This window comes from Orussus abietinus, unplaced genomic scaffold (genome assembly GCF_000612105.2).
Source record: "Orussus abietinus isolate OABI.00-Male unplaced genomic scaffold, Oabi_2.0 scaffold92, whole genome shotgun sequence".
In the NCBI taxonomy this organism is placed as follows: Eukaryota; Metazoa; Arthropoda; class Insecta; order Hymenoptera; family Orussidae; genus Orussus; species Orussus abietinus.
In genome coordinates, this window is record NW_019394274.1 from 249,937 (window position 1) to 262,505 (window position 12,569).

Genomic DNA, 12,569 nt, shown 5'->3' on the forward strand with positions numbered 1-12,569 from the left:
AAATCGCTCGCCCATTGACTCGAAAGTCGAGAGCCCTCGCGGTCCACGGGAAGATGCGTCTCTCTCGACCTTGCGGAGAGCGCATCGCTCCCTCTTTTTCGCACTCCCTGGTGGAGAGAACGAGACCGCGCTAGTGGAGTGAGCTCCACGGCGGCGATCGATCGGCCCCGCTGGTTGCGGCAGCATCCGCAGATGGCGCGCCGCGTGCTCGCGTCCAGAGTTTGAGGTTAGGTAGCCGCGCGCGGGTCGAGGGTGCAACGGCTGGTAGGATGGCCGCCAGGTGTCAGTAAGAGCGCACGAGTCCTCGGAAGGGGACGTCGTAGGTTCTCGCGGGTCCTAGGGAGGATCTACGTCATGTCGGGCGGCGAGGGGTCTGCCCCGATCAATCCCGTCGACTCCGAGCGCGTCCCCGACGACCGTAAAGCCAACCCGGACGACAGGATGGCCTCCGAGGGCGGCCTCCTCTCGGAAGGACTCAGACGGAGGAAGGTCATCCACGCGGCCAGGGAGACTCTAGATAAGGGTGAGACGAATTCCTCCCCCCGATTTAATGTATTTTGCACGAGGCGACTCGACTATAACCAAGATCGCGATGGGCGACAAGGGACACTTCGCGGCTTTTTAATGGTCATTATAATTCCCACGGTTAGAGACATGGGAGTTGGATATTAATTTTATGCCAAAATTGATTGACACTTATCGGAAGTTTACTTCGCAGGATGTTAGTACACGCTTTCGCATGGAGTCGAGTGTTACGGTGAAGTTAGATTACGGTGAAGTAGTGCACATCGCAGAGTAACCGTATTTAGTGATCCTCATCGTGCCTCTGGTTTAAAGTATGGAGCGATGCACGAAGCTTTACAAGGTTTTCACGGTGCAAGGTCTTGCATGCATTGGTAAGGTGGCCAAGAAGTCCTTCCAGTTGAATGGGCCATGTTACCGGTAATCCCCTGTAACCCGAGGCATTCTCGGAGGGATGAGAATAAGAATCCACTCGTGGAAACAAGAGGCGCACTCTAGGAGCACTCGAGCTCGTTGGAAGGACGTGGGTGTATGTGCCAACCTTGAGGGCACCGTTCAAAGAGGACCATCCCTCTACCACCCGAAGCCGCAAAGTGTCCTCACCCTTTTGCGAGATAAACGCCTCCCCTTAACGACCGTTAACGATAGGAAAATTCTCTCATATGGAACCCTTGCCGCCGGTCGCGGAATATCGCGTTTTCCTTTCATTCGTGGGAAATAAGGAGTCTATATCTTGAATCAATTGATTAAATACCGAGGATGTTTGCGCCCCGTTGCCGGGGACATGCAAATGTTTATTGACATCGCCCGCTTTCTCCACAATCGCGGAAGCGTTCTCATCCTGACAAACCGTTGACACGTAGCTATTCCCTCATGTATTTCATTCACTTTTTTTTAATTTTATTTTGCAGCATCGCGTTTACTAAGACGAAAGATACCATGTACCGGCCACCTGATGACCCCCCGCCGCCTATGGATACAAAAAGTGCCAACACAGGTGAGCATCTCTTCGCTTCCTTACCTCATTTGTTAACACATTTGTCTTACAATTAGACGGCTTTCATTCTGGGGACATTTAGCAGGGCGACTATTATACATTATTTTGTAAGTAATAAAGAAATAGCCGCACAGCTGAAACGCGTTACTTAAAGTCCCCAGAGTGAAAGACCGTTGTACGCTTTAATGGCGATATTCTACACGCCAGGTTTCATATAACGCGTCACGTATAGCACGAGGTGTCTCCGCTTAAGAAAGTATGGAAAGTGTCGGTGAACTCAGGGTGAAAAGTCAGCCGTAAGTATAGTTGACTTGCGCAGCTTCCCGAGTCAGGGGGAAAAGCGAGACGCGCGACCCCGCGGGGTGAAAAGTCACCCTCGAGGGCGGCTAGTTGGAAGGTTTTCAAAATCGGGGAAAAGGAGCGCTTTTGTGAAGAATCACTCTTTGATGACGCCGAGCCAGGATCTTCATGACTGGAAGAGGAAGCGGAGAGGGAAGTAGCCGGGTCGGACACGACAGTTAACGGGCAGGTGGTAACGATTTGGATGAAGGCCAGAAGATAGTTGTCGCCCGTGCCAGAACTCGGTCGTATATCGAGGTCGCGATTACGCGAAATGGAGACCGGCCGCCCATACGATTTGGCTTTATCCCCCTGGAGATGCCAGTGACCCCCTGGAAACGGGTCAACCGGGGCAGATCAAGGAAAAAAGGAAACCAAAACAGTTGCGTCGACTCGCACCTCCCCCTTGAAGAAACTCGAGCGGTTTTCCTTCCCGCGGATGGATTCGAGTTTCCTTTCGTACTCTGATTCATTTGACCCCTGCCATTAGATGTAGGCCCTAAATTTATTCATCGTACGCTCTATGTCGATTATTTAAGGAATCGACCCGATCGATTATGCCTCGTTTGGCAATCGTACCGGAGGGATCAAAGATGGCGGAACGAGGGTGCGCGCGCACCGCGAGCGATTCGAATCTTCCAAGTTAACGCCGTCGTCTTGGCATGCTCTTGTCTCGTTAACCGGTAATCGATAGCTAACGAATAACTCCGCGTTATTAATTATTCAATAGGAATGCGACGTAGTCACGATGTTCCCAAGCGGCGCGCGAGACGAGACCTTGATGTGGCTCTTGGGAAGACTTCGGGCCGGGACTCCTGGCTTGGTGGTCCACGTGAGACATCACGCGTCATCCGATAGCTACGGGTTCTATTTGACGGCGCCCTTTCCCGTGTAAGTACTCAGTCCACTTCGTGTCGAATCTTCTTTCCGGATGAGCCATTTATCTCCCTCTGACCTAGGTTGCTGAAAGCCGCGGAAGAGGTGCACCTGCCGAAGACCCTGCGTCTGGAGTACGGCGGAGGGCTGAAGGAGTTCGTCGGGTCCGAGGCGAGCTGCTTCGAGGGGAGCGACGACGAGGCTCGGTTCTTCACCACCCAGGAACGGCAGTCCCTGGTGTTACATTTGTTACACACTTTGAGAGCCGCACAACACGACCTGCACAGCTTGCCAGGCCTGAAGCTGGTGGAGGGCCAAGCGATAATACCAAAGTGCATCTCTTCCGGGATTATTTCGCAGGTGACGCGACGTCTACGATTCTATGACGTAGAAACGAGAGGACGATCCCTAAGGTCTCTTCCTCGCCGACAGGTATTTCCTCTACACGAGTTGCCTGCCCTGGAGAAGCTGCAGAAGACCTGGGTCCGTGCCTTCCTTAGCCCCCAACCTTTGGACGACATCTGCAAATATTTCGGAGTTAAGATCGCCATGTACTTCGCTTGGCTCGGCCATTATACCACCGCCCTCATCGTTCCAGCTGCAGTGGGTGTCATATACTGGGTAAGCTGCATTTTTAATGTTTATGACGTCGATGTCTCTTCATCCGCGGTTCCTAGAAATCTGTCGAACCTGCACGAAGGTACTCGTCCCTCAGGTCGGCATCATCGGTCGGAACCAGGCGGTGGAGGACGTGGCCTATGTCCTTTTTTCGGTGTTCAACGTCATCTGGGCGACGGTGTACTTGGAGACGTGGAAGCGGCGAGGTGCCGAGTTGGCTTACAGATGGGGCACCCTCGACCAGAGGGACGACCTCCTCCTGGAACCCAGGCCTCTCTTCAGGGTACCCGAACTCGATTTCTGATGTCACGTACAAATTCCCTGCTTACAAGCAAACGGATCAATTTTTCAATTTCACCGCATTCAGGGAACCCTCGAGTCCTCGCCCGTCACCGGCAGGTTGGAGCCGACGTACCCCAGGTGGAAGAGGAACGCGTTCCGCTATTTCGTCACCATCCCCATAATCGCGGTCTGCCTGCTCTTCGTCTTCATCGTCATGATCCTCAGCTTTCAGATACAGGTCTTGGATTTCTCCTGCTACCTATTTATCGCGATGCGCAGCCTTTTTGGGACGTAATTTTTTTTATCTCGTCACCAGGATTGGTGGGACGCCGGCCTCGAGTCCAAAGGATACGGCTTCTGGCTGAGTTACGTCCCGAAGGTCCTCCTAGCCATCGTTATCACTCTGATGGATGAGGCTTACTTCAAAGTCGCCGTGTGGCTCAACGATCTGGGTACGTGTCCGAATCGTCCTCTTATCTCTCGTACCCTGTACCACGTCTATCTTTGAAGGTCGATGCCTATCGATAGGGTTGGCGGAAGGACTCGTCCCTAGTATATCTAGTTTCTTCTTCACCAGCCAACCCTGCCGATCGTCTTCTCCGTCTTAATCGACCCACGATCTCTTACAATTTATAAAACTACCCTAATTGTGCACGACTTTAGACCTTCCTAGCGAATTCGTATATACAACCTCGGCGACTCTTTCACGGCTTAGCTTCTTTTAGAGACGATGCGACCCGTTCACCTCGAGGAGTCCTTAGCGAGATTACTAGTTGCGACCTGAAAGTCTACACGTTGTCTATCTATGTACAGAGCGTTGACTTGCCGACTAACATGTAGAGTTTCTCAACCTGTACCTGGTACGGTAGTTAGTATCTATGATTTTTCTATGTTGGACGCAGAAAACTATCGTCTCGACACCGAGTACGAGAATCATCTGATCTACAAGGTGGCACTGGTAAATGGAAGAATTTTATCGTTACCGTGTACATATACATAAATATGTATACATGTATACAGACCGACTTTGTGTGTAACTTAGTAGATGTGCCCACGACGGAGCAAGTGTACAAGTATAATTCCTACCGAGAAATTAATATACGCACCGAAAGGGCATCTCTTAGGAGGCATTTGGGTTTCCGAGGAATCGAGAATCGCACCGATTTATACGCTAATTACTGTAGCTAGGCTAGTTAATATGACCGCTGTAGCGAATAGTCACAACTTGGTGCCTTTTCGGTGCGGTCGACACATTGTGCGAGGAGTTTCTTGGGTCCTCTTCTGGTTCAGTTCCGGTAGCTTCCTAGAAAGGACTGGAATTACCGGCGTTATTTCTAGTCGGTGCTGAGAGGGAGATACGAATTGATGTTCCCTTGAATTCTCCGGATTTAATTGCGCTTCCGTGTCAGCTCCCGTAGACGAAGATCACGCTCTGGCTGTCTCTGTCGCCGCATGCGAAATCCACCCTGCAAGTCCGTGGGATATTCTCGGTCTTTCTTAAATCGCGTGCACCGTAGATGTCTCTTCAACTAGTCGTACGGTAGACTGGTAGCTCGTTAACGGGATTTTTCATCGGACGAGACGATTGTCCGACTTACTGACGTCCTCTCGTTTCAGTTTCAGTTCGTCAACTCGTTCCTGTCGCTCTTCTACATCGCCTTCTACATTCAAGACCAAGAAAGGCTGAAAGAGGTGAGGCCTTGACGAGTGTAATCACGGTATCGTCGATTTTAATAGTTTTCACCGAAGTCAAATCGAGCTCGACCGGTCGAGCTCAGGTCAGGCGAATTTTCCTGCCGGTGAGTGGAAATCGCGTTAACTCGGATTATCGGAGATAAATATTTTTTTTCCAGCAACTGGCGGCTCTTCTGATCGCCCGGCAGATCATCGGGAACCTGAAGGAGTCCGCTGTGCCGTACCTCATCGAACAGCTCAGACTGGCCAGGATGAGTTTCGAGCTCTTCGGGGCTCTCAGCCCGAGCGAGGCTAGACCTCCTCCTGGGAAAGACCCCAAGGAGCACGAGACCTCCGAGGTAGAAGACAAGGACGAGCGCGGGGATCCCGGAAAAGGGAAGCAACCCAGAAACGTCAGCCAGGCGGAACTCGAGAGTTCTCTCTACAGAGTAGGGCACCCTGCTAATTCTCTACTTAGTGACATTACTGCGAAGGTTTGACTCGGATTTGGGTGGAATCTATTTCGTTTACTTTTCTACGCAACAAGTGTTCGCACTCGACGTCTCAGTCTGCACCGAACGAGCTCTCCTTCTCTTGGTCTCTGGGCACGATTATAAGATTAATACCGATAACGACCGTTTTGACCAGTAAAGTAGTCGGTCCTTTTTTTTTTTTTCTTTTTTTTTTCATATAGATTTTAGTAAGTAGACGTGTCTACTAAGTAGAAGCTTCGTGCGTATTTTACAAACTTGGCTAGCTATCGTTTACCTCGTTTATATTGCTTACATCATTTTTTTTTTTTTTTATCTAGTGGTTCCCCGTGGTTGCATGCAAATTCGAAGGACCTCTCGTCGTCTTTTACTCAACAGGCGAGGAGTTTCCTATCGCAGAGTTCACCAGGTCCGTCCCTCGGCGGAAATACTCGAGAGCCCATATCGCATTCGTTACATACCTACGATAGATTGTCATTGACCCGTGCCATTTTATTCTTCATTTTTTGCAGACTTTTAATGATTTCTTTTCCGTTTTCCACCGATCCCATCGACGAAGTGCAGATCACACGTAAAAAGGTAATGTCTCTCACTCATCCTATCCTTAGGTTCTGTTACGTCCTCTCAGCCGCTGTCTATCGTTTTCCGTTTCTCTGTGTGATCGTCCCCTGTCGATTATAATAATCGGAGGTTTGCAAAGATTCTACCGGTGGATGGACGCGATTAGAATATCAAATTGCCGATGAATGCCAAACCCGGACGGGAATGACGTCCATCCAAGGTGGAATCGAGCGGCCCCGAGTGGCTCGTGTGTTGAATTAACTTTATCTCGATATTGATATTAAAAAAAACATAATTATTAGGACTAATCTCTGCCTGGTATCCGCAGTACGACGGAGCGTTTTCGGAGCACCTGGAGATGCTCTCGCAGCTGGGGTACGTGTGTCTCTTCTCGTCGGCCTTCCCGTTGGCGGCCGTCGCGGCGCTTTCCGGGAACCTCCTGGAACTCCGCGGCGACGCCTTCAAGCTCTGCTTCGTCCTTCAGCGTCCATTCGGCAGAAGGGTGTCCAACATCGGTACCTGGCAGGTGCGAGAATGCGTAGATTGCCAGTTTATCGTTAAAGGCCGAGAAATTCAGAGCCTAGCCTCGGCCGTAGAAGTATCCAGCGACTCGAAGCTACTTAAGGCGATTCGAAAGGGTCTATATTAACTAAAACGTGAAAATATGACACTCACCCTATGAAAAACGACGGATAGGCACGTTTGACGTATGGTCCAGTATCGCCTAGGCATGGACGGGAATTTCGCCCATATATCGAAGAGGGTTGATTTTTAGATCGTAGGACCGTTCCTAAGGGACGGTCTTCGATATTCATGAATACACCTTACAGAACGCCATGGAGGCGATGGGATTAGTGGCGATCCTCGTGAACTGCGCCCTGATCGGGCTGAGTGGCCAGGTGCAGCGGATGTTCCCCGAGATGTCGGCCACGCAGACGATCCTGCTGATCGTCGCCCTGGAGCACATCATGCTGGCGATTCGCTTCGTCATAATATGCGCGATCCCGGACATCCCGAACTGGGTGGCGACGGAGATGGCGAAGGTGGAGTTCCTGCGGCGAGAGGCGGTGAGGAGGCTCTCGTCGACGTCTTCTCCAGAGCCACAGCCACTGACGGTGATAGGTAAAGGAATTCGGGGACTCCTTGCCAGATTTCTTTACCGCGAGCCGTCGATCGACCACGGCCTTCCGGTCGTTGTCCGAATGGCTCGAGACCTTACACGCGGTTCGTTTGATCTCGCCCTAACTCAGGGAGATTCGCGGTGAGTCCAGCAGACGGAGAAGCCGAGGGGCAGACTTTGCGCCCCGAAGAGACGAGTCAGGCGAGCGGGGACGTCGCCAGCCACCCTGGTACCCCGGTAACGGCGTCGAGGGCGCAAACGCCGAGTAGCCCGCCGACTCCGGGAGCAGCCACGTCGGTCCCGAGGATCGCCGAGACTCCCCCACCTCTGGAAACACCTGGGAGCCCTGGCAGCGAGACAGGGAGCCCCTTCTTCGAAGAGAACAACCTGGGCAGCAGCAACCGGGACCTGCGAAACTCCCCGAGAGCCTCTATTCCAGGTGGAGAGCGCGGTACGCTTAATTTCCCTCGAAGAGAAATAGAGGACGGGATGAACCACGTGGTCCTGATAATTAACCTCACCTGCAGGAAGACGCTCCAGGGAGTGGCTCACCGGAGAGCAGTTCTCCCCCAGCGGGGACAACTACAGCCACCATCTCACCATCGGTCCCCACGGAGGAGTCGACTGGGTCCGCAGGTTGGGCCTGGAGCCGGGAGGGAGGAAGTCGAGCGACTCCGAGATCAGCGGGGCCGGGACCGGAAGCGGAAGCGGCGACGAGTTGACTCTTCACAGGTCGACGGACTGCATCGTGGGGAAGGAGCTGGCGTCCTCCTCGGACAGCGACCTGCTGCGGTGAGTCGCGGACCCCTGACTCGAATTTAATGACGAGTTTCGGAATATGAAGGACAATCCTGATAATTTATTGAAGTCGCGATTATCGAGATTACTTTGCCCAGGTCGGCGCCCCCGTGGGCGGTGGCGCACAGGAACCAGAAGTTCCGCTTCTCCCCGGAGAAGGAGAGAGAGCGGGAGAGGAGTGAGCGGCAGCAGCAGCAGCAGCAGCAGCAGAGGCAACAGCAGCAACAGAAACCACCTCAGCAGTCTCAGCAGCCTCAGCAGCAATCTCAGCAACCTCATCACAGGGACTCTCAGGACCACCGCGATCGGCAGCAGTACTTCACCGAGAAGGAGAGGGACGCCGGCGGGCTGTCCGACTCCAGTAGGACGGTCTCCAGCCAGGAAGAGGAGAAGCCCTCGAAGGAGGACCGCGAGGCCAAGAAGACCAGGGTCAAGCAGAGCCTGATGAAGAGGGCCCGCTCCGTCGCGATATTCTCCCTCAAGCTGAAGGAACGCCGCGCCAAGGAGGCCGAGATCAAGGCCAAGGAGGCCGAGAGGGAGGCTCGGTGGCAGCAACCTCAGTCCTCGGTCGGCGGCGAGCTCTCCTGCATCCCCATAGAAAAGCTTATCTCCGTCGACGACATCGCGGCCATGGACATGCGCCGGGTGAACCACTAGTTGCTAGCTCGCTGCTTCAAGTTACGTTCTTTGTTCTCGCTATCGTAGACTCGTCGCGCCTCGTCACGGCCCTGGCGGGGGCGGCGCTCCGGGGGGTCCACGAGCACGTATCTACGGAAACGGAAGAGTCGCGAGACTCTTCCTCGGGGTGAACGATGTCGAGCGGGGCGGCGGAAATAATGGCGCACAAACGAAGACGTCGATCCATGTATCTCCTTCCACGGTCGCGCTCGTAACGCGCGATTGTATCGTTAATAACGTTACATGGCCGACTTGATAATTTCATGATAAAATCGCGTTACGAGAGCGCTCGTCGGATCTCGGAGACGTCTAAAAGCTTCGTCCGGGGATACGGACGTCGAAAGGGTTACATGGCCGACCTAGCATGCCAGGGCTGGTCTCCGATGTTCGCTGTGACACGCATACTTTCTATATACAAGGATTACCTTCATTTGTGTACACTATGTTCTAAGATTCTAAGGTTGCGTTCGCTCAAGGACCTTGATTTGTGACATTCCGTATTCGTTCTTTTTAGTTTTTATCGCTATGGTCGTTCGTACGGTCCGGTTATTCTAGTCGACGATAGAGATGATAGTTTTTAACTCGAGAGAAGACCCCTGTTGCGTCTATAGGCCTTTGTTCGGTCGATCGGCAATCGGCCCTGGGGTGTGGAGAACTCGAGAGCTCGGTCTCTTGGGGGTGGCACGCCTCCTGGAGGACACTCAAGCTCGTCCCTTCCTTCCGGCCAGATGCAACGAAGGTACTTCCCTAAGATTTTAGAGCAAGGGAGCCCTTGGATAGAGCTAGGCGTCAAAGTAGCCGCCTCGTGCGTAAAAGGCATAAAGCAATAGAGGCGCCGAGATTTTTGTAAAGCTGATAGCTGCCGTGTTAGCGAGCGCCGATCTACGAAACCGCGTCGAGAGACACGATGCTATCGTTGTTGCTGGTGGGCTAAGGACACCAAGAGTTGTTAATTACTGTTAACTAGGTCGTAATAAGTTGATCGATCACTTTTGCCAAAAGGTTCCTCGGTGGCCATTTCTCGTCGGCGTCCGCTGGGCGTCGGAAGGAACATCGGTGGGTGTATTCTGAAATTAAAGGCAGGGTCGTTATCGCTTGGTTATCTTCGGGTTTATCCCGAGAACGTACACGCCGACTTGTCAACGAATCGAATCCGAAAGCCCTTTTGAATAATCGCGATCCACTCGTAAGTTCAGATACGATCGCGCGTTGCGCCCGCGGATTTTCTCTTTTTTTTTTTATTTTATTTTTTCATCTTTTTTTTTTTCTTTCTTTGTTTTCCCTTTTTCGCGGCTCGCGTCAAATGGCAACCCCTGGAATCCTATTGTACATACATACAAACGTACTCGCAAGGAGAGAGCCGGTGAGCCAGACTTTTGTAAAATTTGTTCGATGGCCTAGCGCGACCCCCTCCCTTGGCAGAAGAGACAGGGTAGAAGCCTCTCAAAAATACATCTTTTTATTACCGTTGGCGGCACTTCGTTTCTTTATCACAATTGCGACAACTTACGTCTGGAGCAGGCGAGCGGATCGCACACGTTTGTCAGGTGTTTTTTGTATAAGAACGGAATTGAGTAAATAAAGAGTCCCTTAAAACGCACGAATTGGCCTGTTCGATTCACTTCGCTTCGCTGGACCCACTTGCCCTTGACATTTTGGTCGTCGCTATAACTACTGATTAAAACATGGTAACGTTATCGACAGAAATTTCACTCAAACTTACACCTAAATGTCCTGGAATGCTCGAAATTCTTAAGTACGCGCAATTAAATCTTATTATATAAGAGGTATTCGTTGACGATGCTTTTGTAACAATACTGAGTTCTCTCACAGTCTTATTTGTTGCAACTCCAGTTTAGCGCTGTTTTTCCATTTCAGTCTCATTTTCAGGTTCGCTCCCAGCTTTGTTTTCGGTTTCATTGTCTGTTACCTGTGACTCGTAGTCTACTTGTTCCTATATCGATAACATAATTTTTAGTTAACTGATGTTTAAGTAAAATCGTTGCACTAATCAGAAAAATTATGTACGTTACCTTAGAAGATGACACCTGATTGCTGCATGATGGCCCAGCATCGGAGTGTTTTGAATGTAATGTATCGTTAATACCGGTCGAAGACAATGCCCCATCGGAATTTGTAAAAGGTTGATTAAAAAATGTCGTGATCGGTTTCTGCCAATTAGGTGTCTCACGTGGATGGTATGGGTTCCCACCTGAGTAAGTTTTACCTTAAAACAAAAATACAAGGATAAATAAATCATTGCATTTAAACTAGTAAAGATACATACTTTGTGCTCCATTGGAAACTGACATAGGGGCAGCAGCAGTAAACTTTCGAGGTGCTTTCCCGCCAGAGGCTGCAATGCAATTTAATCGTATAACATTGAAATCGTAGTCACAAAATAACACAATACAATTAAACGATTATACAAAGGGCAAGATTTAACGGAAAGTTTCAAGGTTATGTAAAGTGCTGAGTACAGGAGTGATGAGAGGAGACAGGAGGAAATTTTCTTAGACACTCACTTCTAACGGTAAGACTGGTAGCCTTCGTTCGCACCATATTTCACGTTCTCTTACAACTGGTGTAATACAAACAATAAAGTCAACGCAAACAATAGGCACTGCGCAAAAACATTTAACTCATCTTCCACACAACACGGCACAACAAAGCCCAACACGTGGAAAAGAGGCGGCAATGTGCGCGTACAAATTCAAACGTAATCCAATCGTCTGCGAGCGGTTACATTTAAATTTTGCTAAGTGTCGCCACCATCGACTAAAATTGCTACTACGATTTCCATTCCTCGACGAGATCGAACGTTATCTACCTCTGCTAATGATGGTTAACCCTTGGTTAAGGTTTGGCAAGGAGGATTCCCGTGCTAAGTGTACAAGAGTTTGTTAATAAATAAATTAGTCACGACAATACAATTATAAGAAGTAAACGATGGCATCGGGACTGGAGAGTTACGTGAATCGTATCCTTGGCTCGCAATTTGTTATTTACTTTATCGTATTTTTCTCTTGTGTTCAGCCTGTCCCATTTTAGGTTATACCTTAATAAACAAATCTCAGACACGGTGTCAATTATTACATCTGATGGCAGAAATTTCATAGTAAGTATAGCATTGCCCCAAAGCAATTAGAAGAAAGAGATTAGATTACAGTGTTTTTATGTTAGTTCACGATGTTATGTAGGGGACGCTAAAAGGATTTGATCAAACGATCAACTTAATATTGGACGAGTCCCATGAACGTGTATATAGCACCACGCAAGGAGTAGAGCAAGTCGTCTTAGGATTGCACATCATCCGAGGAGATAACGTGTATGCGATCAATGTTTTATAATTATGAGAACCTCGCATTAACGGAATTCGTATCTGTACGTATATTTTGATTTCAGGGCAATCGTAGGAGAGCTAGACGACGAAATGGACGCACGATTAGATCTATCAACAATTCGGGCAGATCCATTGAGTGCTGTAATACATTAAAATATTTTAAATACAATTCCGCAAACTGTTGACTTTCAATCACCCATTTAACGTGATATTTTTGAACATTCAAGAGTTAATATAACTGGTTTAAATCCTATTAATAACGACACGGTA

The 12,569-nt window shown here is 50.1% G+C and overlaps 3 protein-coding genes across 6 annotated transcripts; 2 read left to right on the top strand and 1 right to left on the bottom strand.

Moving 5' to 3' along the window:
* Nucleotides 1–314: 314 nt before the first annotated feature.
* Nucleotides 315–10,560, top strand: LOC105697463 (anoctamin-8). 4 transcript variants are annotated; one of them, XM_012420805.1, is made up of 18 exons: nt 315–523; nt 1,434–1,519; nt 2,589–2,749; nt 2,818–3,094; nt 3,167–3,355; nt 3,450–3,635; nt 3,720–3,872; nt 3,951–4,086; nt 4,537–4,592; nt 5,252–5,326; nt 5,488–5,802; nt 6,120–6,208; nt 6,312–6,378; nt 6,689–6,886; nt 7,191–7,482; nt 7,611–7,931; nt 8,008–8,272; nt 8,377–10,560. In XM_012420805.1, the coding sequence occupies exons 1-18, from the start codon at nt 355–357 to the stop codon at nt 8,933–8,935; spliced, it is 3,594 nt and encodes a 1,197-aa protein (XP_012276228.1). In that variant the 5' UTR covers nt 315–354; the 3' UTR covers nt 8,936–10,560. The 4 variants fall into 4 exon arrangements, with proteins under 4 accessions (XP_012276228.1, XP_012276230.1, XP_012276231.1 ...); XM_012420807.1 differs by having other exon boundaries at nt 5,488–5,757; XM_012420808.1 differs by lacking the exon at nt 6,120–6,208 and having other exon boundaries at nt 5,488–5,757; nt 6,364–6,378.
* LOC105697464 (PCNA-associated factor) lies at nt 10,402–11,616 on the bottom strand. The gene is made up of 4 exons (XM_012420810.2): nt 11,482–11,616; nt 11,244–11,312; nt 10,990–11,183; nt 10,402–10,910 (listed from the first exon to the last, which is right to left on the bottom strand). Exons 1-4 carry the CDS (start codon nt 11,516–11,518, stop codon nt 10,812–10,814), a joined length of 399 nt encoding a protein of 132 aa, XP_012276233.1. The 5' UTR covers nt 11,519–11,616; the 3' UTR covers nt 10,402–10,811.
* Nucleotides 11,617–11,795: 179 nt separating this feature from the next.
* Nucleotides 11,796–12,498, top strand: LOC105697426 (U6 snRNA-associated Sm-like protein LSm8). Its single transcript, XM_012420734.2, has 4 exons — nt 11,796–11,936; nt 12,034–12,074; nt 12,157–12,284; nt 12,362–12,498. The coding sequence occupies exons 1-4, from the start codon at nt 11,906–11,908 to the stop codon at nt 12,450–12,452; spliced, it is 291 nt and encodes a 96-aa protein (XP_012276157.1). The 5' UTR covers nt 11,796–11,905; the 3' UTR covers nt 12,453–12,498.
* The last annotated feature ends 71 nt before the right edge of the window (nt 12,499–12,569 follow it).